Raw genomic sequence first — 26743 nt, 5'->3', positions numbered from 1 at the left:
AAGCGATAGAAAACAGGTTTCTCTGCCCGCATCGGTGCAGGAAGGGAAACTGCTATGTCCTGGGGTAGGCCCCCTGGGACACAGCATTTGAGCTAGCCCCGGGGGATGGGGTCAGAAAAGGGGGTCCTCCCTCTTTTTTCTTTTGGATTTGAGGCACCGGAAGTTGGGGTCTCGGGGCCTTTAGAGGCTTCGGGAGGGAATCCGCAAGGCCCCCCTCCCCTAAAAAAGGCTGCAGGCCCTGAGGAGGGGGTCCACAGGGACAAATGTGGCTTGGGGAAGGGGGCTGTGTGCCACCTCTGTGTTAAAATTGCAGCCTATGCTGGGAAATGGAGTCCCTGGGGCTGAAATTACCTTGAGGAGGGGGATCACGTGTAACTCTCTCCCTTTTAAAAATGTGCCAGGGCCTGGAGGATGGGCCCCCAGGGCTAAAATTGGCCCAGAAGGGGGGGCTATATGATCACTCCCTGTAAAAATTGCAGCAGGCCCTGGAGGATGGGGTCCCTGGGGCCAAAATAAGCTTAGGAAGTGGGGACCATGTGCCCCCTTTAAAAATGTGTCAGGCCCCGGGGGATGGGGTTCACAGGGCCAAAAATGATCTGGGGCCACTCCCTCAAAACATAAACATCTCTTTCCCCGTGGGGGCTTTAAAAAATGCAAGTCCAAAGTCCTAATATGACTGCTACCATTTCCTGGTTGAAGTGGTTGCAGCCAATTGAATATATGACGTAATTCCGCAAACATTTATATTGCATACCATGACTCCGCATTTAATACAACGCATGAGTCATTAGTCCGCAGTACCATCACTCCGCAATATATTACACCGCATATAACTTTACCACGCATGCCTTTACAATGCAAAAGCATGTGTGGTGAAGTTATAAACTTATTAAATTTACTTACCATATATTTATATCTATCTATCTATCTATCTATCTATATATATATATATATATATATATATATATATATATATATATATATATATATATATATATATATATATATATATATACACACTCTTAATAATGCATATGTATATAAAAATATATATTTTTTAATTTTTACTTTTTATACATATTTTTAATATATATATATATATTTTTTTTTTTAAATAACTTTCTGCACCCTAAAAACTAATCCCACCCAAGTCCCTTAAAATACCCCAGAACCCCAAAATACTAAGCCACCCTTACTCCTTAAAATACCCCAGCACCCTTAAAAACGAATCCATCCTGACCCTAGAAATACCCCTGTACCCCAAACCTATCCCTCAACCCTAAAAATACCCCTGTACCCCAAAGCCCAAACCTACCCCTGAACCCTAAAATACCCCTGTACCCCAAAACCCAAACCTACCCCTGAACCCTAAAATACCCCTGTACCCCAAAACCCAAACCTACCCCTCAACCCTAAAAATACCCCTGTACCCCAAAACCCAAACCTACCCCTCAACCCTAAAAATATCCCTGTACCCCAAAACCCAAACCTATCCCTCAACCCTTAAAAATACCCCTGTACCCTAAAACCCAAACCTACCACTGAACCCTAAAATACCCCTGTACCCCAAAACCCAAACCTACCCCTGAACCCTAAAATACCCCTGTACCCCAAAACCCAAACCTACCCCTGAACCCTAAAATACCCCTGTACCCCAAAACCCAAACCTACACCTGAACCCTAAAATACCCCTGTTTCTCAAAACCCAAACCTATCCCTGAACCCTAAAATACCCCTGTACCCCCAAAACTACCTCATAACCCTAAAAATACCCCTGTACCCCAAAACCCAAACCTACCCCTGAACCCTAAAATACCCCTGTACCCCAAAACACAAACCTACCCCTGAACCCTAAAAATACCCCTGTACCCCAAAACCCAAACCTACCCCATAACCCTAAAAATACCCCTGTACCCCAAAACCCAAACCTACCCATAAACCCTGAATTACCCATGTACCCCAAAACCCAAACCTAGTCCAGAACCCTAAAAATACCCCTGTACCCCAAAACCCAAACATAGCCCTGAAACCTAAAAATACCCCTGTACCCCAAAACCCAAACCTACCCATAAACCCTAAATTACCCCTGTACCCCAAAACCTTAAAACTAGCCCTGAACCCTAAAATACCCCTGTACCCCAAAACCCAAACCTATCTCTAAACCCTAAAAATACCCCTGAATCCCATAACCCAAAACCCACCCTGAAACCTAATAAAACCCCCTACACCCCAAAACTTAAACGTACCCCCTTAACCCTAAAAATACACTGTGCACCCCATAAACCAAACCAACCCTTAAAATACCCCTGAACCCCTAAAACATATACCCCAACACCCCCAAACTAAAACCATATACTTACCTTAAACTTAAATATTAAAAACATATACTTTTACCATTCATGCTTTTACAACGAATTTCGTTGTAAAAGAATGCGTGGTAAAAGCATATAAATGTAATGGTATGCGTTTTAAAAGTATTGCGGAGTAATGGTACTTACGTTGTAATGGTATGAGGAGTGAATGTATGCGGAGTGAAAATTGCGGAGTAAAGGTGTTTTACCCAGCCAATTGGATCTCAGTTTGAGATCTGTCATGATCCACAGAGCTTCCTTGTCCCTAGATATACAGAGTATTTGAGCATTAATTGCTCCAAAACGACTGACTAGTTTACACCAAAACACAAAAAGCACTCTTAATGGACCTATATCTAGCTTTCGGCCTAATTTAGTGTATATCCATGCAGCGGTTTAGGCTATAGCTGTTTCTAAAGATCCTATGGGGAAATCAAAAAGAAAATGCATAATGCACCCTCCTTTATTTTCTCGGCTCCCGCTTGACAAATAATCCCAAAACTTTCCACGCGCAAGCTAGGTAAAAAAGAACACTTTTTAAAAAAAGTTTCAAGGAGATTTGACAAACTGTACCAAAGTTATTAGCAACACAATACATAGATTTCCTTTAGAAGCATGATCCTAACTACAACTACCCAGTGGAGATCGCCACTGGGTAAAACTTATCTCTATATATGTATAGGAATGTGTGTGAGTGTGTGTTTGGGTGTGTATGTGTGTGTGTGTGTGTGTGTGTACCCCCGCCCAAGATTCAATTCCAGAGACTGCACCGTTTCAGACAATCAGTAAGTCCACGAATTGTCATATTGCCGGCACACAGTCAGCAAAACAAGCAGAGCATGTCCTCAACGTCTGTAATTAATTTACACTGGGAACCACAGCTGAGGCATTTCATGTTTGTTTGCATTTGAAAGCTCGTGCTCCTCTGATGTTGTTCTGTTTCGTTGTAAATGAGCTACGCCGCGGAATTTGTTTGATAATCCGGGAGGCAGGGCCACCTGAACAAATGAAAGCTACCAAATAAACACGTCTGTGCTCGGAGTATAGCCAGGGTTAAATAGATGGAATCCAGGAACTCATCCCTTTGTCTTCTCTTTTCTCTTGCAGTGAGCCTCCTGGATTCTAAAGCGGTACAAGGGGAGTTGGGCTGGATCTCCTACCCGTCGCATGGGGTGAGTAATCACAATGAGAAATGGAGAAGGCGGCTGCGCATAAATGTGTAGAGGGACATTAAACTATTATTCCTGTCCCCACTGTGCAATAAAAACATTAGGAAGTGTGAATCACACATCATAAAAAAAGGTGGTGGTGGGTGTATTTGGGTGGATAATCAGTTAACACCGGAGAGCAGTGGTCCAGGGAGAAGAAGATCTCCGGAGATTGTTCTTCAAACTCTCTGGGAGGGAACACAAAGAGAGCTGTGCATGAGAGTACTTGGTTCTGCCAAGAAGAAAGCCATTCCTTATTTTTCACATTACGACCCTCATTCTAATTTGCCCATAATATTGAATTTGCAGGGAATGGGAGTTATCAGGCAAATCAGGAATTAAAACTACCACAATTTGCTGAAAAACCCCTTAAAATGAGAAATAAGAAGTAAGAGTTGGATTAGAAATGTACCTGTTATTTCAATTTTGCGGGAGTCAACTTGGAATGGCTGGATAGCCCCACATCGCAGTATCTGCAATACGTGAAGCACCTGTGCTTCTGGGTGCATGAACAGCTCATAGCCCTGCATCATTTGAAATCAGGCACTAATTAAAAGAAAAAACATTTAGCAGCTTAGTCTTTCGGGGAGAACCCAGCTAAATCTAGTGCATCGAAGGGGAGCACAGTATAGATGGCTTAAAGACCTCTGCATTAAGACCAGCCTGATTAGAAAAAGACAATGTGCAGTAGAGATCATCTCCTTACTCTGAGAAAGGCAGTAGGTGGAGAGCAGAAATGGAAAGTCTGTAGTAGGGCAGTATAGCATAGCAGAAGGAAAGCTCTCCTAGAAGTAGGGAATGGTGTTATCAGAGAGGGATGCATTGAAGCAAGTCCATGCAGGCTCCGGGCCATCCTTACCTATTTGCTGAGGTGCAACAGGATGGGACAGAGAGCCATGACGTTTTTAAGGTACCCATGCAGAATCCCATGCAGTGCATCATGGCTCACACTCCAATATTTGGGGAAAACAGCATCATATAGTAATAACTTGCATTTCTGTGTGCCCGAAGTAGCTGCAGATTCTGGGTCTTCTTAACACTGTAAATTACATTTATTAAGCTTATTGACACTATTTTCCTCGTTTTTATTAACCCCTACGCAGATGGGGGGGATTCCTCCGCTGTGCTGGTGGTCAGGGGGGGGCGCGTACAGCGCCCCCATGCTCATGACGAGGTCAGCTCGTCATGAGCCAGGGCGCGCCGGTGCTCATGACGAGCTGTGCTCGTCATGACCGCGCCCGTTCCAATGGAACGTTCAACACAGCGGGGGAATCAGCCCAGCGTGCGAGCGTTCCACGGAATGGGCGCGGTCATGACGAGCTGAGCTCGTCATGAGCACCGGAGCGCCGTCGCTCATGAACTCGTCATGAGCATCCAAGAGGTTAACCTCTGAAGTGTAAAAACCAGAGCAGTCTCACAGGATGTTGTCCTGTGACTTTCAAGATGTTGATTGATCGCTAGGAAAGTGTATTAACCTACTAAGACATTAGCAATGTAAAGTTCCATAATGGCGGTTCCTTTTTCGAAATCCTTCATCTTGGAATCTTTCAAATCTCAACACTATCAAAATTAATTTAATTATATTCAGATCCACTAGATCTCTGCAGCAACCAATAACTATATAAAGGGTGATACAGTCGAATAATTTAAGAGGCCAGGAAAGGATACTTTTGTGGCACAGTATGTGGCAGTATCATCTCAATGTGCCATTTTAACAGGTGCACAAAAAAGATCCCAAGACTAGGCAAAATACATGGGACTCTCGTTGAGACCAGCCCTTCTAACTCCCAGAGTACAGCAATGTGTGTCAAACATAGACGGCAGCACTCAGCAGAAAATAACCTTACATGTGGTTGCTTGTAATGAGAGGTGTGTCTCTTTTGGTCTTTATATCCCAGTTTTTCTTCAGAAATGTCTTTAGTTATAGGTTTACCCTGTGCACACATGATGGCCTGCTTGAAGCACCTGTTCTATTCAGGAAATAGGCCTACAGAACCGTTTTCTACATTATATATGCAGTTTTTCATTGGGAGACAATGTAAAATTACAAATATCTGAACTTCAAAAAGAAGGGGCAATGTTTTGGTCTCTTACAGTTCTCTGATTGAACTAACTGCCATATTGTGAACAGTGGCAGTATTATAGCTCTAGTTGACCAAAAAGACAAATGTGTACATATTATAAGATATATTTTGTACACTTTTATTTCAGCAGTTCCATCTCAAACATGAGTTGCTTAATACCAAACAAAAAGATGTCTGTGTGCTGTCCCTTAGCCAAATCTTTTGACGATTACTCAGTACTTACTTTCACATGTGGTGCTTTAGCTCTTTTCAGTTTTACAAAGTGATTACTATAGAAATCAATTATTTCCCTGTGTCCCTCTACATCTGGAGATATCTTGAAATTCTCCCAGATCCAGGGGGACGAGAGATGAGTTTTGCATTTTCATAAATCAGAAACATCAATGGAACTGATTAATCTATTACAGTACTCCCAGCTTTATATTAAGGTCACCTTATTCATCATAACTCCCTTTCCGCCTGGCACTGGAGCAGTTAATTGAAGTCTGGGATCCACTCTTTTGGCAAAGGGTCAGCATCCTCAGTTTTCTATTAAAAAAGTAAGTGCTTTGGGATATCTTTGAAATAGCAAGGTTAATCCACAGTGATATGTGAGGATTGAAATTGAAGTGAGTTGACTTTTTAATCAGTCGGTTCAGTGGCACAGGAAGCGTAGACAAACTTCAGCAGTAGATGATTGGGGGGTAAGGGAGGTGGATTAAACACCTGGGGAGGAGTGTAATGCTATTTGGCCCTACCGGAAGTGCTCACAACTCATCTTCTGTTTAACGAGGTCGAAAAGCAAGAAATGTACATCGGTGTGCCAAAAAGACAGAGGGGCATATTATCAAGTAAGGGCGTTACATTATCGCCGCTTTTACCGGCAGGAAACTGCCGATAAAGCGGCGATAATGGGCTTGATAATATGCTCTATGAATTCCAATCGAAGCCCATGTTAGATGTGAAGACATCTAACATGGGCTTCGATTGAAATTCATAGAGCATATTATCAAGCCCATTATCGCCGCTTTATCGGCAGTTTACTGCCGATAAAAGCGGCGATAATGTAGCGCCCTTACTTGATAATATGCCCCCGAGGGTCTAATTAAGAGTTTGGTAAATGCATCGCAAATGTGACAGAAAACATTTACACTTTATTAGAAGTGCATTATAGCCTGTAGCATTTGTAATAAGACATCAGGTTTGTGGTGAAGTACCTTGTCCATGAAACTCAAAATAAGGCACAGGATCGGAATGTCATGAAGTCAAACTGCAATGATTGTCTGTTTACTTGTGTCTTTATCATTTAAGGGAGGAGCGATGAGGAGAATTAAGTTTAATGTCAGGAGAGTGAAAACCTATCCCTGCTAATTTCATTTTGCTGTACATTGCATGCATGTCATTGCCACATTAAATTATTATCTTGTGTTTCTTGGGTGAGTGGCTATTGGGCTGACCATGAAAATGGACCTGTTATTATAGTTTTAGGTGTTTAGCAGTTACAAGAAGCACCCATTTCACATTCATTCACCAGGTAATGACTGAGGTTAGCGCGTTGAATCCTGTTTGCAGACTAGCCTGCGTAATCCCTAACAGAATGAGTCTGTTTCACTGGTAGGGTTGCTGATTTGGAAACAGTGAAATTGGATGCATTTTACTCAGGTTTTGTGTCTTGAGCACTGATTTGCGTATGTGTTAAAATAGGCAGTCACTATTGTATTATGAAAGGTATATGTAGGACAAATCCATACGTATTTTGACAAAAAGAGTGAAGCTGGGACAGGAGCACACAGGAGGGACACAAACATCTACCAAAGCAACAGGTGCAAGACAAGGCTGTGAGCAAACGTGACAGTGTCTATAAACTGCTCCAGTCCACAGTGGGGAGTCAAGATTGTGATAATTCGATAAGGAGCATTTGGGAGATGGTTTCCTGGGGTTGTGCTACTGAATATCGACCCCCAGAATATTTTGTTACAAGAATATTGAGGAGGCAAAAATATCAAACGTTCAGTGCATATAAGGAATAATAGATGTACTATTCCTAACTCCACATCTACATACCTTGAATATATATATTACCAATGTGCATATATGTGGAGTTAGATGTAGAAAATCTAGCCTTACCTGTTGCTTATTTACCCGTTGATATTTTATTTTCATTATTTTGTCCTCAATATTGTGTTTAACCAATATTCTAGTATAGCTATTCAAGGTGCACACCTTTCGGGAAGATTACTAAGGAACGTTTCCGGTGATCAGGTTTTGTTTTGACACAATGCAGGCAGCAAATGCCATGTTTATTCTTGGCTTCGTGTGAGCGTCCTCCTCCATTGTGAAGCACTGCATGTGTTCATAGTTGTACAAGTCATAGAAGACAGGACTAGGAGAGTTCATTGGTTCTGCCTATTTGCCAGTTGTTTCGATCTAAGAATGCTCTGAGCAGTGCTTCAAAAGAAGAACAATAAAAACAAACTCACCCAGAAACCTTCCATATTAGCCACAAAAATCATGATTGCAACAACCCATTTTGAAGTCTTTTAATACCATCTTTGACTGAATGATTCACAAAGCATTTAGTGCACATTAATTCTCAATTACGGTTCACAGAATTAGGTTTTTCTGACTGTTTTGTATGTTAACTGTCTTTATGATTGTGGAAATTACTCTATGTGGGTGAAAATTTAGTATTCACAAATTTAACATTAGGGGCATGTTTTTTTTTTTTTTAAATCTTTTATTAAGTGAACAGAAACAGAGAAGACCAAAACAAACAAGGTGCAGTGCAATTCAGGAGACCGGTTTTAGGTATTACCCTAAAAGTAATTTCTGACTCTGGAAGTACATACAAATGTATGCCTGTCAACGGACCATTACGTTTCTTTCCATGGTAGTGATGAACGAGAAATGCAACCATATTTAATGTGGGCATAGAGGAAAAGGCTTATCCATGTTGAGAAAATATATTTTTTGTGGAGAAGTGAACAAATATTAAAAAACACAAAAGCAGATATGCCTCAAATTTACAGGTCCGAAAATGTCCACCTAGTGCAAAATATGCATGTGTAAATTGTAAGCAGTTGAGTACTAAAGACAATCTATGACTGTCTTACATTTCCTTGAGTACCATTGGCACTCGTGGCTCCAAGAAATATCTTACATTTGCTCCAAGTGAAGGAATAGTCCTAAAAAAGCAAATTTCCACTTTCAAAAGCAAACAAACCAAAATGATTAAAATACATTGGGAAAGCCAATAGCTCTTGCAAAGGCGAGATCTATTGTCTTTGCCCATACTTGTTAAAGTTGCTGTTTCAAAGTACGTTAACGGCATTGCAAAATTGCATGTAGCTGCCTGCATTCCGAGTGCCTTATTTATGTCTTTATGTATTCTTATTACCGTCAAAAATAATAATATTAATTAAATGCATGGCACTAGCGAAAGGCTCGTTATTTAAAAGTCATCAACCACTAAAACAGCCACAGGTGTAAATCTTTTTAAAAAATTCTAATTTATTCCAAACACAATTGCAGCTATATTTAGATGTCAGCATTTTTTTCTTTTTGTGGCATATGTTTACATTAAGAAACAAAAAAATAACCATGGCATCAATTTTCCAGGACAAGACATTTTGTCTTCGCCAATGCTTGTTTTGTAATTTCGCTGCGTCATTGATCTTGGCAGAATGTTGCATGGCATGACTCTTATTTCCAATATACTGTAAACATAACATAAGTATTTCCTAATGGATATTGATGTAGGAATCAGGTACATGGGGTCAGCAAGGTTTATAGATTTGTCAGGTCATTTGTTCATAAGACATTTCTAGTAAATACATAGGACTTTTCTAACTTAAAGTGTAGTTTGTAGGAGATGTGGTTAAAGGTTTATAGGGTTGGTAGGATTTTTACAAGTAAAGGAGCTAATATAAGCATTCCGCACAAGGAGCAATAGAATTACATGAGGGACCAGTAACTGAAATGCTTAGGTTAAACTGAAGGCTTAACATAACACTACGGTGACTAAAATATTATTGAAAATAAAATGTGGAGAAGCATTACGTTTATAAAAAAATCTAACACTGACTGTAGTTTTCTCAAAGTGCTTTCAGTAGCTAAAACTCTTATTCTAAAAATAGGCAGGGATAGTTCTTCAGTTCTCATTTTGTAAGACGCAATGTACAGGTTTTAGAGATATATTTCTGTCCGTCTGTTATGCTAGGTATAGAGTGAACGTTTTTTAGACCACGTGTGTTTGAACGCCTATGCCACCCCAAAACTGGCTGCCAAGTTGTTCTACGCCTTTCAGGTATTCCTCTGACACTAATGTTGTGACGGTCTTGTGAGGACTCACATGTGCAATATGGTTGAATGGAATTGCCTAAGAAACAAAATTCACAACTCAATAACTCAGAAATTCCACAAATGTTTCATACATGTACTGAATATTTTTGAGACATAACAGACATAAATTTGCTTCATGTGAAAGTTTCCCGAAATATACTCAAAAGGGATATACTATATTTATTAGATAAGCATTCTAGGTGTTCAAAATGTTAAAAACTGCAACAACCAACAAGGTGATGGAAGTAAGGCTTTAATTAATCTTACCCCCCTGTCCATCGCGCGGGACATCATCCACTAAATCATTTCTCACCCACGATGCATTTTGCACAGAGCCTAGCAATTTGAAAATTTTAACTTGGATGTGCCCCTTTAGGAACAGCCCAACCTGAACTGTCTTGCCAGGGCCCTTACATATGAGAACACTTAGACTGGTTGTGGCCTACTTGGTCCTCATCAATGAGGTTCAGCATCAATCCAATGGCAGAATAAACATGGAACTCATGGGTCAACATGTTTGGAACACTTTTGGAGTGTACCTCAACAAAGTGATGGAGGGAATGCTTCACTTAATCTCAACCCCTGTCAATGGTTCAGGCCTCATTCCTGTCCAACTCAGGCAAAGTCCAACTGGAACCCTGCATCCTGGAATGTATTTTCAAACCTGTGCTCTTGGTGTTCACAATGTTAAAAACGGAGCAGCAAGAACAGCTGAATCAGATTGAGTAGCATCATAAGCATTATTAGAACATTGGAATGTTGGTAGCTCCATTGAAAACAATGGAGTGTTCCGGGCTTATAATGGCTGGTACAAGCCCGAAGCTCCAATGTTTCTTTGTTCACAGCTCTGGCAGTGAACAAAGGCTTCAGGAAGCCGAGAGGATCTCAATCCACTTGCGGTCCCTAAAGGCTTTGTTTTATTTGTTAAAAATGTTGCCCTCTAGTGGCAGAATGTTCCAATAGCCTTATAGCCCTTTGTAGAAGGGCTATACCGGCTTTTAAAGTCCCTCTGCTTTGTTAAAGTCCCTTGCCTTCAGCTCAGGCTTTTAACGCTGCAGCGGGCCTTTAATAGCCAGTATAGCCCGCTACGGCAGGCTATAAGGCTATAGTACCTTTGTTAGGCTGTTCTTTCAGTTGGATCATTTATCACTGAGTCAGCATGTTGTCTTCTTGGCCCAGTGTACCCCTCCATTTGATCACTGTCACCATCTAAGGAACATTTTTAGGAAGTCCGTAATTTCCACAATTCCGGATTCCAGCAAATTAAGTAGCAATGAACAGGTGCACAGCATTTTCCCAGCGCAGCAGGGCTTCCATCCATCTTTACACAACGACAATTAACTCATTCATTACCCAAAAGTGGCGTAACAAAACTTTAGGGGGTCCCCCTGCAAGGTACGTGGAGGGACACCCTCCAGAATCATTAAGGAGCTCTCCGGGCAGAGTACTGTGCTGAGGCCCCCCCACTGGAACTTGGGGGCCCCTCGCACCGCAGGGGCTTGTGTGACACCACTGTTGCCCAAGTGCCTAACATACGAAAACCTTGTTCTAGCAGCAGAGAAACTCTTTACATACTATGAGATCCTCTTTGATTTTTTATTCTTACCATGATTTTGGTTACGGTTGATCATTAACTTGTGGCATAGTATATTAGCCACTTTAAAAAAGTTTTGCCCATAAATACACCACAGGTGGCAAAGTTTAACATATCACTCTATAAATGGTCTTCCCCCAAAGGGAATACATCTGGATGAGTGTATGCATTTACTGTACAGCAATGGGCTTATGCTTATTATTTGTAAATCTGTATGGAGGCAATTATAAGTCAGGAGAAAGAAGCTCCCTCTCCTGACCATTGCACCGCTTATAGCGCAAATACTCCCACAGCTCTGGACGTGCATTTGTTTGACTTGGACTACAGTGAATAGAGTCCCTTGGGCAGGGGTGGGAGGAGAAAGATAACTCCCCATATCATCATTTTACTTATAGCATCAACTACCCCAGCAGTGCGCAACACACCCAGAACACATCTGAGTAAAGGTAAACTCATGGGCGGGCTCTTCAGTGGCCCATCAGTGACCGAAAGAGGCCAGGCTAGCCCCTTTCTTTTATGTGGCCTTTTTTGCCACCGAAACGTAGACAATTGCACTTATTTTCTGTAAAATGTTGTTATGGGCAATATTCATCTTCATTAACTTGTTGATTTGCCTGAGTCTGACCCAAAAAAAAGTGTACACAATTGTTACTGTGAAGTACAAACAAACATCTGTATTACTTTACATCTTCCTGTTTCATTGTGTGCTTAATGCTCTAGTATCCTTTATTATCATTTTTATCACAATAAAATTCATTTTATCAATATACACCTGTGTTGCTTTGATATTTTCAGATACATGTTGATATAATCTAATGTTTCCATATTTCATTAGGAAACCAGAATTATATATGAGTTACCTGTGTATGAACAACTTAAACTATTCATAAAGAAATTATTCTGCAAGCAATATACAAAAGCTTGGTTTAAGTAAAGAGTAAGAATCAGTCCAAATTAATTATTTAAATAAATCCCTTGCAGGCACACCTACCTGTTCATATTTCATTACCCAAGCCATCAAAGGTTGATTGGGTCCCCCATTGTATTTAATATTGCAATGTCAAATATGCATGATGCGACTGCCAGCGTAGTGGTCGCATCCTAATCAGGGCTGCAAGACCGCCGAATGTCTGGCAGCCGGTCCCGTTTCCACTGGGATGGCAGGCGGGCTAAAGTCTGCCCGCCATCCTAATCAGCCCCTATGTCTCATTGTTGAGATTATGTGGTTTAGCAGGCCAGCATTTTATTTTTATAATTACTTGATAATCCAACGGTATGTTTCACTGTGTGTTATTTCTTTAGCTGCCGCGGTTAACTCTAGAAAGTCTTTAAATGTAAATAATGGCTACGTTTGACTATATGAATCTGGTTTATGCAAATTGTTTCTTACCGATGTTCTGTGAAATGGTTATATTTCTAACCTAATAAAGTTATTTCTTTTATGAGTCAGAATCAGTGCTTAATGTGCAAAAAAATAACCACAGGGGGCCAACCTCTGCTTTAGGAGTTCGTTTCTGGCACTGCAAAACGCCTGGGTTCCCAAATACAACAACCTCCTAGACGTGACTGCACCTTTTACCTTTTTCTTCCACCATCATACTCCTCCTGCTTCTTTTTCTCATTTCATTTTCATCCTGGCTTTTACCCTTTATCATTGTTCTCTATAGTTCTCTACCTTCTTTCTTGTTTTGCTCTCTTTCTAGTTTTTGCTCTGGTTCAAAGTCTGATGAGGAAACAAAGTGAGTTTAAGGTTCTGACTGCATCTCTTTCACCCCTTGATTGATGCCGTCGGCTGTTGGCCGACGGCAGCAATACCTCGCTAGTGCTAGTGCGCCCACGCCCATTTTGCGGAAGTGCCACACTGCCGCGAAGTCCTGGCCGCGGCAAAGGGATTAAGTAGCATAAGTCCATTTTTTTCCAGTACTATTCTGTTACTTGTAAACAAATGTTTATGAATGCTAAATTTTCTCTCTTCCTACATTGATAATATTTAGCCAACGTGCAGGTGAATATAATGAGATGAGTTTATTAATTACTTTATAATACATTTGAAAAGGATCTATACCTCTATTCTATTGTTCCATTAATTATTTTTTATTCTTTATGAAAGGCTTTTCTTGGAAAAATATCTGTCATTAGAGATTGGTGATTATAATCTACAGAGTAGATAAAAGAGCACACCTTTTCTAAAACAGTTGTAAATGCTCTTAGATAAAGAAAGTGCTTCATCATCCCAATGAAAATAATTATTACAAAGCACCATTGCGTATAAACCTAACAAATGTTTTGACTTAAAGACTTGCATGAAAAAGTATTTTGTATTTTAAACAGGCAAGTTTTAGTTTAAGCCCTATTGTACTACGAAATCAGGGTTACGCAGGGTGAAAGAATCTTGTTAGATTGTGAGACTTTGCAGGAGCATCAATAAGTGTAATACGTGACTTAATGATTTACATTTAATTAGTACCATTACAGGTAACGAAAATTCTTTGTATGCATAATTCTGAAACAGTGTTAAATCCATCTTTTTAGGTCAAAGCTCATCAGACAGCACAGCTGTTTGATGTACAAAGACTTCCTGGGCACATCCGGAAAGTTTCACCACTCCACAACACTCTACGGATGTATGACATTACAACGCATGCTTTTACCACGCATGCCGTTACAACGCAGTTTTTACAACGCATGCTGTTACAACCCATAGCGCTTAGGGGTGCTGGATAGTGAATAGTTTAATTTACTATTCCAAGTCCAGTCCCCGTGAATAGTAGGGAAGGTGTTGGATAGTAAATTAAATCCATTCCCTATCCTAGAGTGCCCCCCAGCGCAATGCGTTGTAATGACATGCGTTGTAATAGTTGCGTCGTAAAGACACTGCATGGTAAAAGTTGCATTGTAAAGGATGTTTCCCCACTCTACATCACGCCAGACTACAGCTCTCAGCATCACTTTACTTCATCTACTCTACACCATTCCACACCACTCTTTGACCCTCCACTCTACCCCACTCCACTCTGTGACACTCTACTCTATTTCACAACATGCTACTCAAATACACACCCCTCGACAACACTCAGCTCTGTACAACCCCTCCACGCCATTCCACTCCACTCTATGACACTCCACTCTATGACACTCCACTCTATGACACTCTACTCCACTATACACCCTACAATTTACAACACTTTACTCCACTCTATTAACACTCTACTCCACTCTATAACACTCTACTCCACTCTACTCCACTCTACTCTGTGACACTCTACTCCATTCTATGTCTCTCCACTCTATGCCCCTCCACTATGAGCCCCCCTACATCACTCCACTCTACAACACTCCACTGTTCTCCACTCTACACCATTTTACAACACTCTTCTCACTGTTACTAACTTTTAGCCATGCTGAGCAAAAGCCACACTGAGGTGCCACATGACTAAAACACATTGGCAAAGCAAATAGCTACTGCATAGATTAGACCTTTTGACTTTGCCACTTCTTTATTCTATTACAGTTCAAAGCACTTCATGAAAAAACACATTTCATTTCCTTTTTCTGCTGTTCTCTTTTTTATTCGTGTTACATGAGGGAAACAGGGGTCTGCCATCCATTCACTTATCACTTATTCACCTTATATCAAAGTCAGCCTCGAACTTACATCCTTATAAATCATTCTAGGTTTTCCTGGTGTTTACTGACATTTTCACCTAAACGTGAGATTGTTACCTCTCTGACCTTATGTTTCCAGTGCTTAATTTGTGCCGGTGCTATCCGGTGCTTAGCACCGGCACTTAAATGTCAGGGCCGGGTCTATGAATCATCTGCTGTGCCTGTGCGTACGCCGACACCCATGATGTTTTTTTTGTTCACCCAGGTGCTTCTGTACTCTCTGTCTGTCTCTGTGCAGCACTGCAGGCCAAAGGCTCGCCTCGGCGCCTCGCCCTGCAGCGTGAGTGTGTGTGGTGTGTGTTCATTCTAATTTCTGCCTGGTACCGAGAGTCCGACCCACGAGACGCGACCTGCATTCAATCAATCTGTGTCAATATCCCGTTCCCGCGGCCGCCGCCCGGCCGCCGAGGCGAGCCAGAGTCTCTGTGTCAATTTCAAACTGACTCAGTGAGTCATCAATCAACCGGGCCGGTGACGGCGGCCGTCTTCTCTTAGAGTCTTCTTCACACTTACTTGCAAGTTGTGTTGTTGACTGAGCCTCGCCCGTCGTCGCCCCCAAGGCCAAGACAGTCAAAGAGAGATTAGATTATTTATCATTATCAGTCAGTGATTGAATCATCAGAATAATAAATGAAATATAGGATTAAAAAAATATAATGTGTGTGTGTGCACTACTTATTTTTTACTTCGTAACTTTCGTTTCTTAAGAATCTTAACTAACTACTTTCGTTTTTCATCATCATGGTGACTGGGCCGGCCTGCCACGTGACAGCAGTAGTTGTTAATAGTTTCTGTTTTGGGTGGGCGGGTCGCGGAAGTTGGTGGGGGCTGGGGGCTGGCTGGAGCTGCTCTGGAGGTTCTGATGGGGGTTGGGGCCACAGTAGGGGGGCAGGGGCTGTGCGCGCGGAAGCGCGCGCAGATTTTTTTCACTTGGCTCTGCCTCACCAGTTGCAGCCATGAGCCACGCCCACGCCCCAGCATAACCGCGCTGCGCAGTTACAGGCGGCAAGCTGCAGCAGCTCCCCACGCCACGAGTCAGGCCCCATTGACCAGACCACGTCCACACCAGTCCACATAAGTTAGCCTTAGCCCCCGGCCCCCCGCCGCCACCAACGAGTACGGCGGCGACCAGTCGACGGTGACGACGGTACTTGGTTGGGCACTGGCAGAGAGAGCTGGCCTGGGCTGGGCTGCAGCAGGGTACTCAGTGTGTGTCCAGTGTCCTCTGGCCTGCCGACCGGCCCTACCACCACGATAACGCACGGTAAGAAAAAATACAAATTAAGCAGAGAAGAACAGTACAGAAGCAGGCAGCAGCAGTGCAGCACTAAACTTTAAGTTACGCTTAAGTTAGCAAGCTGACCCAGTCGGTCAGCCAGTCTGATCATCTGTGTGATCCATCTGATGATCTGATCTCCCACTCCCACACTTTGTTTTATTCTGGTGGTGGTGGACGATGAAGGAAGGGTGGAAAATGGGGATGAGATTCTTGGTGGCAAACTGGAAATAAAATATATGCCACAATAGAAAAAATATATTTATAATACGCACGCTTAATATATATTATATGCTCAAATTATGGCTCACAATAATATTCCTCCACTTTTGCCCTCGTCACCTCGTGCAAAAAAATCTTTACATGATAAACAAAATCTGTCTGCTCGATTTCCTATCACTCAAGCAGCAACAACAGTGCAAAACAGTATTGAAGCTATTTTTGAAAACTTCGAGCAACTGCTCGAGCCACGAATGTTTTGCAGGAGCCATGCCTATGTATGCACTATGCCTGCACATACACATACTGGGAGCTCAGGGCTCCTCGACCCTCTCTCTCTCAAGTATGCTCATTGCTCCACATATAGGGAACCTGGCTTGACCTACCCGTCCCCGCAGAGGTATGTTATTAATTAGGATATCTCCCAGCCAGGATTCAAAAAACATGTGTGAGTGTGCGGGGAAAATGAGCAAGTGCCTCGCAGCAGCGTCACAGACCTGCGGTTACCCGGGGGAGGCGCCCGGCCCACTGTGGCTGTGACCATGTCCCTGCGCTCGGTCACCGATCTGCGTGACACATTCCTAATGAGGCACTGCACCGCCTGTCACGAGCCCATTCCTAGGCAAGCCAACAGTGCTTTGCTTACGCATTATGAGAGTTGAGACCTTACTTTAAGGAAAGTTAATCTAAAAGTTCCAGAGTGCAACGACGTTGGGTAAAATGGCAGAAGTGTCTGAAGTTTACACGTGACACTTTTCTTTTTGGTCTCCGTACCACTACAACTAGGTAGTACACTGTGTGTAGCCCTGGCGCCCGTAAGGCTCTACTGACCGTAAGAGGATGTCCCCAATCGTTGTTCGCTCTGATATATGAATTGCTAGATGAGTTAAACTCAGTTATCAGGGGTCCTGTAATTTTATTGACTAACCCAGTACTTTCTGAGACTTAAAGTCCTGGTTGTCTTCAATTACACTGAGGTACTAAATCACAGTGGTTTGCTGAAGGAGAAAATGAACTGAAATACAGGTTTCACCAGTGACACATTTGGTAACCTTATTCAGAAAGACCCTTAGACGTGCAATCGATCACAGTATACTATAATAACACGGGAGAGATTGGAGCCGTCCAAGTACCAGTCCAACGGGCAGAGGTCGGTGTGAGTGGGATCGATTAGATCTGAGTTCTTTTTCCACATTTCTTTAAAAAAAATGTTTTTATTGGGTTTTCACAACACAAAGCAACATTACACCACCATATACATAAAATCAGCATATGGAAGTGGCGGGAACCCCGAGCCCTCAGGCATTGGCGGCGGCGCGGCACCTGTTCCAACTCCAAGACAAAGCATATCAAAATTGGGCTACCAGCGCTCAGCCTCCGCCTGAATCTCACCATCTTTAGGGCCGATAATGGTTTCAGGAAGAAGAGTGCCATGTGCCAGCAGACTGCATTTCCTTTTCAGTGGCTTTTCAGACAGTTCATCTGCTGCTTCGTACATTCTTCTGCCGGTTAATTTTTCCAAGGGGTGTTAATAACCATTGTGGGACTTGAGGTTTTGCTTTTTTTTGTTTCGCAAATCTTTATTAAAAATTTTTCCCCCCAAAAGTACCAAAACATAGAATAACTCGCATATCACTAAAAAAATAGAATAACATGGTAACTATGAATACTCAGAGCCCCCAGCACACAAAGTACTGTCGATTAAAATGCCAGAAATGTTTTTATAACATTTTACAAAGTCGTCTAGTGAGTCTATTTCAATAAATATCTGGTTCAAAAATTAGAGCAATTGTAAAGTCTACTCAGAATGATATTTTGTGAGGGTTACTTACCTCTCATTTACATCATGCATTAAAACGAGAAGGAATGTAACAAAATGAAGGTTGGAACTTGGGCCCTGTTACAAACTGCAGTAGTTTGTGCTGGTTCTTCGCTTTCCAGGAATTGAGAAGCAGCCGTTGCCTGGTTGTAGGTGTTTGTTTGTTATTTGCCCAGCCACAGCCTAAATAACTCTGGGCTAGGTAGGCGCTTAGGTGCTACTGCTTCCAATTTCAAGCTCTGTCGGGGGCCCAGGGGGGAATCCTTTTTAGCGTTACGCCACCGGTGTATGCACCGCCACCAAGGGCTATGCGTCAAAGTCTCTAGTCTTTATGTATGAAAGGCAGCAGGCTGCATCTCTTTTATAAACTGTCCCAGGAAATGTATTTTTATTAAACCTCCACTGCACAGCAGGCCTTGTTGTTGTATGATTTTTACCCGAGGGAGGTTGTGAAGTACCTTAATTTGCATCAGGCCCCCCTCGTCCCTCCCCCCCCCCCAGTAGAGGATGGTTTAAAGGGTGTTGTTTGTGGTTTACCATATGGACATGATGCATGAGGTCTGGCAACATGGTGGAAGCAGCTATAAAAAAATCAAGAATTTGCAATGCAATTAGGTCTCGCATTTATACGAGTTTGAGCTATTGACATTGCAAATGACACTGCCTTTTATTTCTTTGTAAAACATAAATAAAAGGCATTTATTTTCATTTACAATGCCAATAGCTTAAACTTGCGTAAATGCGAGACCTAGCATTGCAAATGCTTGTTATTAAACGTGTTTATATATTTAAATTGAGCAGGTTATTTGCACAAATGGATTTCTGCCCTGAAGTAACTTCTCATTTGTATGACTGTATGAGTAATCCTGTTCTTTGAAACCTAACTGTGCACGTTTGCAGTGTATACAAATTATGTACAGTGTGTATGCAGTTTATTTGAACACAGGCATAAATTAAATATAATTATAAAAAAGTTGTGGCAGCTGAGCTCACAAATGTTTTCCTGTGATCTTGAGTATATGAAAGACTGTAAAAGCATGCACACTACTTGTTCTGTGCAATCTGCCTCTCTTGCTACAAATCATATGTCTGTGCCCTGTTGTAGTATGTATATCCCCCTAGTTGGTGGTGCTGCTTAACACTAGCACTGTCTGAGAGACCGAGGTAAATTGGGGTGAGAGCGTGAGCCGTGAGGTCAGATAGCAAGAGAGAGAGAGAGATGAGATGGCGGAGCATCAGATGGGTGAGGACTCTGGAAGTGACAGTGGCTGACTGACTCATTCAAGTGTATTGCATGATTTTATTCAGTTTATCTGTTTGGACTAGTGTTTTCACAACATTGGGTTTTATTTTGTCATATAACTTAAGCTATGTCAAAGTTGTACCTTTGAAATCATAGACTCTGTGAAAAATGGCATGCCCTAGCTACCCCCAGTATTGTCCTTTTCCCCAAATCAGCACACAGAGCAGAGCACTGAAATTGTCCATTTCAATGCATTAGTGGTTTTAGCTAATTTATTCCAAACTTGTGATTTAAATGCACATTTGCTTTCATCTTTTTCAAAATGGTTCACGCCACGGGGAACCTCCTATCAAAACCTTACGAAGGCTCCCTTTCTGAAATTCAGATCAGGTATTATATTTGACTTTTAGCAGTGCCACTTGAAGATGTGGGTGGGGCTAATACAGTGGGTGGAGCCTGTGTCGAGAGTGGGTGGGGCCTGAAAACGTGGGTGTGGCCTCCGAAAAATATTTCAGCACCTGCACTTCATATTTTACAAATTAAGCACTGTATGTTTCCTTTCACCTCTTCTTCATACAGTCATTACTTGCATTACATTCCAATATATTTTCATTCAGTCACTTCTGCTGTCTAGACTTTAAATCCAAAAGGCTTGAACCTCCTAAAATATCCTTACCTCTCCCTCTGTGTGAAATTCTGGTGATTTGCTGTTGCGGTGATGCTGTGGTCACAATCCTAGGTCTGTAATTCACTACATCTCTGTTTAGTGCAAGGAGCTCATGTGGTGAGTTAAAAGAACAGCACAATAATAAAACATTTAAGGCCATTTTCTGCCTGCTCAGATCTAGAAACTAAGAAGAAACATATGCACAAACAGGCTCCCTAATCTCTTGCTTTCAGAAGCTCAATTGCAGAGGAAATCTTATGGAAATTCCTTTGCTCGTGCATGCAGATGTCTTCCACACTTTGTTCACCAACCTGCCAGAAAATAGTTCAGTACTTTACCCAAGAAATGGAACTCATTTAGCAGCCTTTTCTCAATTTTATATTAGGAATCCCGTTTAAAGTAATTCATCAAATGTAAGTAATAAAGAATATTTTGCTTTGTGGATTTATACCAGAGCCAATCATGCAGAAATTTAAACCAGTCATCCTTAAAATACTAACATTTTCCCCACTTGGAAAAAGTGCACAAATCACTATAATCTAATTTCCCTGTTTGCTTTGTCTTCTTTGCAATTCTTGATCTCGCAGCACTGTCAGATGACATACAGTTTGGTCGGGGAAACTTCCCCCCATTCTATTGCTTTGAAATGTACTTCTTATGTTTTCTAAAGAAACAGAAAGGGAAGCTGAGTTTCAGCTTAAAGAATGTGAGTTGAAACGTCACTTCCTGTGTATTCTAGCTGTGTTTGTTAGATATTTTCCCACTTGTCTTCCTGGCTTCTGCATAATGACACAATATTGCGGCTCCAGTTTGGGAAAAGCTCTGTTTAGCTTAGAACAGTAATGCAGGTTAATTCTAATTTTGTTGCCTCAGCTACTGAAATGCTCAATGGATTAAAGCAGCCAGAATGGTAGCCACAAGCAAATGTATCACACACACACCATACCAACCTAAGTTTCCCTTACTCCGCTCTTAATTCCTTTATTTCTCAAACTGATGTTTACTTGACTGCAAATATTTTTCAGAAACAAAATGTATGCACTTTTTAGTACTCATGTCCTTTTGCAAAATATAATTTTAAACCACCTCTTCGGTTCAGCCGCAGCCGTGCAGGTAAATGCGGTGGGGCTGGGTAAAGGGGGATTTTGAGGGACGATGCAGAGGGAAAATTAATTATTAATTTAATTTCCCCTCGGCATGTTCCCTCGAAATCCCCCCTTACCCGGCCCCACCGCTGTTACCTGCACGGACCGCGGCTGCTTCGGTTGTTAATTGTTGCCTGCTGCAAAATGTCCAGTCAGTATTATGCAGTGCCTGAATAGCACTGAAAAGGGCTCAATTAAAAACATTTCCAGAAATGTAAAATGCAAATTACAAACTATTGCATAGGTAATATTGAGGCCTACCTCTATTTCTCTCGGACATTCTGAAAAAAGGATACCTACTAAGTGATACTTTTTACAGCATATTTTTTTACTGACACTTGCTAAAAAGCTCAACATTTAAAGAACAGTACGTGTGTATTTTTTGCATAATAATAATCCAGTAGTGTTAATGGGCTTATAATAAAAAGGTGTGCACTTTAGAATAACTGGATACAGTTGAGATAAATGATCTGAATACATACTTATTATTTTCTGCAAAATATTCTAATAAATTAATTTGCTAAATTTCCTTTATAAAGGAGCATCCTGTGGAGATACTATTACCTGCTCACACAAATGATTTCAAACAAGACAGATTTAACTATCCAACAGCCGTGGCCAGTAATGGGAGTACCTGCCGGGCGGTGACGTGGGGAGGGGGAGGGGCAGGGTGTGGGGTAGTAATGTATGGATTACGGAGTTTAACAGGTAAGTAAACATATAAATAAATAAAATGAATTTCGTTACGTGCACAGCATCACCAAATGCGATGCAGTGCAGGTAACAACATTTGTTTTATTTATTTATATGTTTACTTACCTGTTAAACTCCGTAATTCATACATTACTACCCCACACCCTGCCCCTCCACCTCTCCACGTCACAGCCCGGCAGGTACTCCCACCACCGGCTGTCGCTGGTTATTCTTTTTGGTGTGCATTATTGGTCACTGTGAGAAAGTGGTTCATTAGTTAGGGTGGATTGGTTACCGCCACAAGTAATGAAGTCATTGTATTGTTAGGTCCAGTCAAAGGTTTCTGTACAACAGCTCATACCCTGGTAGCTTTGGTACAGAGCAGATAGGCCTAACTTAGATCAAATATGTAAAGCATTTAGAAGTATCAAAACAGTTAAAAAGTTTAAAACACATCACAATAAAAAGTCTACTCCAATTTATGAAATAGACTAAAATGTAGTCATCAAAAGAACACCAAAACGACAAAAATTTAATAAGGGGATCAGTAAATATGATTTTTAAAGTTTATAGGTAAATAAATCACCTTGAAGCACAAAGTGCCAATGGTAGTCAGTGGTTGCAGTACACCAGGACCTATGAGTACACCAGGACCTATGGGATTAAACGTTATGGAGATATAACAAGTTGATTGGCCCTGGTAGAGCCTGGAAGTAGGGAAGTTCAAAAAAGTTTCAAAGTCCCAATCTGAGAGGGGGTTTTGTTGTTTTTCCGAGAGAAAAACTCATCTCCACATTGGACAAACCTGAAATTCAATCTAAAGCTGTGGGCTGCCGGTCGAATAATTTTCATGGTCCGTACCATTGGTCTGGTGCAAAAGTTTTGAAACACATTCCAAACTTCTTTTGATGGTTAAACAGCCAGAGGAGCACACTTTCAAGGCCCCCAGGACCACAAGGGAGCGCTTAGAGACTCTACCTGTGTAAGGCAGAGGCCAACAAAAAAGTCTAGTTCAGATGCAGTTGCGACTGGCCATCTGGGATTCTTTACTGGCATGTCCTCTTTAGTTTTTTCATGTTGCTGGATCGATCCAGGGCATCAACCTTATGATCCTTGGAGATCTTTCTGTCACTGGGTTTCAACTGAAAGGGGGTCCAAGCTTCTCAGGTCCTTCTCACAGATAATAGATTCCAAGTGAATCAGGTTCAGTTCGCCTGGTAGCCTTTTGCAAGTCCCGGGGTGCTCTGAGGAAGGCTGTGTGAGGATCCAGCTTTGAAGAGTTCACCAACCTGTGGGTATGAGAGAATCTAAGGGTCTGATTACAGCTTTGGCAGTTGTGCCGACCCTCCACCAGCACAGTTGCACCAAAACTGCATAAGGACCGCTGGCCTTATTATGAGTTGAACTCGTGTAAGGCGGACTATCCTTTGCTTTTCCCATGGCGGTGTCTGGAAAACAGGCAGTGCAATCGGAACGGCAAAAAAGTTCCAGCATGGCATGGATGGGACATCCGTGCCATGCTGGAACTTTGAGGAATAAAGACAGGGGGCACATATTGTGCATCCCTGAATGTGTCCTCATTACGGGGGAGCATGGGGGCCATGTAGTGCCCCCTTTGTTTCCCTACCACCAGCCCCTTCATGGTGGGGCACCAGCCATGAAATGGCTGGCTGTGCAGGAACTTGTAATATGCTCAGCAGGCCTGGCGCAGTTTCGCAGATCATTTTACATTGTGGTGCAGCTCCACCACAGCCAGGGAACAACTATTCACTGATGCAGCCGGAGGTCCATTTCCAGTACTACTTTAAAAGTCATAATACAGCGGATGGTGGACTCTCACTGCTGCACCACTGCGAGTGCGGCCATCAGAAGACAGCCGCACTGGTAATCAGGCTCTAAGGCACTCCTAGTTCCTCTTTGACCAATGGTGTGAAGGTTCTCAGGCCCTACCTTACCCACTTTTGCAGTGCTTCATGTTTGATTTACTGCAGAAAGGGCATGCAATGCGCCAAGATGGCAAAGGCCTTCATCCACACTAAACTTGGGCTCCGAAGATGGGAGTGTAAGTGTGGAGTGTACAATGGTAGTCTTAGTGCCCTACCACATCTAACACTAAAATTCAGTTAGAAGCAGGCACTGTACCCACAAACAACCCAGGGACAGATGTCTAGTAGGAGAAAATCAGGGTCCTTATCAACCCTACAGAGGATACACAAGAATTGTCCTGGCATCCTGTTCTTAACCCTTCAAGTGCGCAAACGTTTTTCATGTCACTTAAACAGACCTATCAAGCATGATTTGACACAGCGATATCAATAAAATGCCCCAGCCCCCATCCTGGATATTCTATTGAGCTCAGGGGAGTCATTTCTGTCCATTTAGATCAGCCTATTGTGTGTTCCGAGGTGGAATTTCACACCTCTTCCCTAATGCTAATAGCCTTCTGACCAATCAGATAAGTAAAGGATAACTTTTTAAAAGTTACTTTTCGTTAATACTTTTTAAAAATCTGACTTTGCCATGGAATTAAATTTTGAACAGCTATTAAAAATAGTGTCTTAAATATTTTTTAGCTGGTCGCATTCTCAGGATAAATTATTAGTATTTCAATCAGTACTTTTGTTTCACACATATGGCAACTAGGCATGCCATGCTGAAAATAACTTTTAGAGTCTTGTCACTGTATGGACAAGTTAACATTCATTTTCTACATATTTCACTGTCACCATGCACCCTACCTTGTGGGCTACAAGGCTGACGTAAGAATGACTTAAAAGCTTACATAAGAATGACTTACTAATATTTAAACTTGGGTTTTTACTTGTTAAAAAGGGTTATTTTAACAGGTCACACTGATGGTTTTATAGGTATGTAACGTTTACAACGAAATGTTTGCAACGCACTACCATTACAACGCAGGTATTACCACGCATACCATTATAACGCATTGCGCTGGGGGGCGCTCTAGGATAGGGAATACGTTTAATTTTCTATCCAACACCTTCCCTAGTGTCCACGGGGACTGGAGTTGGAATAGAAAATTATACTTACCACTATCCAGCACCTCTAAGCGCTATGCGTTGTAATGGTATGCATGGTAAAAACCGCGTTGTAAAGGTATGCGTGGTAAAAGTATGCGTTGTAACGTCATACATCCGGTTTTATACTGCAGCAGTCAGGCAACACTGGAAGGCCTGAAGCCATGTTTTCCTTTGTCACACTAGTGGGTGGTACAATAAGTGCTGCAGTCCAGAGATGACATTTTAATTCCGTGTCCTAGGTGTATTTTCTACACAATGTATTATGACTATATAAGAAAGCTAAATACACCAATTAGGCATTAGCCAATTTCAACATGTTTTAGATGTCAGCGTACATTCATTGGGGACAGCAGTGTCCTAGTTTGCAGAGTATAAAAACCAGCAATAACAATCAGCAAAAAATGGGATGTGACCATGCAAAAATGGGCATTTTCTCATAGTGGCATAATGAGACGTATTCTAAGCCTCGGTTTCTTATATGCACACATTAAAAAAGCTTTTATTACTTTCCATGTATCAGAAACATTTGTCTTTTGCTATTTATTAAACAGGAAGGGTCCGTTTTAGAAAAAGTGGATAAAAGTTAGTTCATTATGAAAACCTAACTTACGTTTATGCATGTGTTTCTGTAAATATTGCCATATTACATGTATTTTTGTGTGACTCTCGTGTAATGCATGCATTTCTTAGGATACACTTATCTAAGAGTAGTATTCACAAACAATAGTGACTTACACTGTTTATACCCGTACGAGTCGACAGTGCACACATTGCAAATACATAAGGATATCAAGGTTGAACAATTTTCATAATTTTAAGCCTCACTATTTTTCCTCCCAAAACATTTCTTTTTCACTTTTGTAGCTCCTTGTTTTCAGCCAAATCTCGCAGATAATAAATCGATAGATTCTCTACAAAACGTACCCTGGGTCATTGTGGGTGTTAGAAGTTTACATAAACATACAAGCGATTCAACTTACAAGTTAGTGTCCCAAACACAGTATTTTGTGGATGTACGTCTATATTGAATTGCCTGTCCATGACCGCTCCGATGACACTCTCCTGGGTGGTCCTGCCCCTGCAGAATTTATGTGACTGTATTTCACGCACATACTGTACACATTGTGCACCAAGGCCAGTGTGTGCTTTGCAAACCTATTTTCTCTTGGGAATCTGACAAAATTGGTCACATTCTAATATCGTGATTTGATTCTGCCACACATGCGTTTCCTGCACAAGTAAGTATAGATGTGGCATTAAAGCACAATACTGACATTTCAGCAGAAGTAGGATTGTTTGTACTCACCAACTGTAATTTTCAAATGTTACAATACATGTAAAGATCAACCTATAGTTGCACTCTGGGGCAGAAGGGAGGCTGGATGAGAGCTTCCACCCACCTATTTTGAGGTTATTG

At 41.7% G+C, this 26743-nt stretch overlaps 1 protein-coding gene across 2 annotated transcripts in view; it reads left to right on the top strand.

The window, feature by feature from the left end:
- Positions 1-26743, top strand: part of EPHA3 (EPH receptor A3) — a 960369-nt gene that overhangs the window by 63628 nt on the left and 869998 nt on the right. For both annotated transcript variants that reach the window (XM_078657673.1, XM_078657672.1), the window contains exon 2: positions 3459-3523. In XM_078657673.1, the coding sequence (XP_078513799.1) occupies positions 3459-3523 (65 nt within the window). The remainder of the gene's footprint in view (positions 1-3458; positions 3524-26743) is intronic.

Source organism: Lissotriton helveticus, chromosome 8 (genome assembly GCF_964261635.1).
Source record: "Lissotriton helveticus chromosome 8, aLisHel1.1, whole genome shotgun sequence".
Taxonomy (NCBI): domain Eukaryota; kingdom Metazoa; phylum Chordata; class Amphibia; order Caudata; family Salamandridae; genus Lissotriton; species Lissotriton helveticus.
This window is presented reverse-complemented; position numbering and strand designations above follow the sequence as displayed.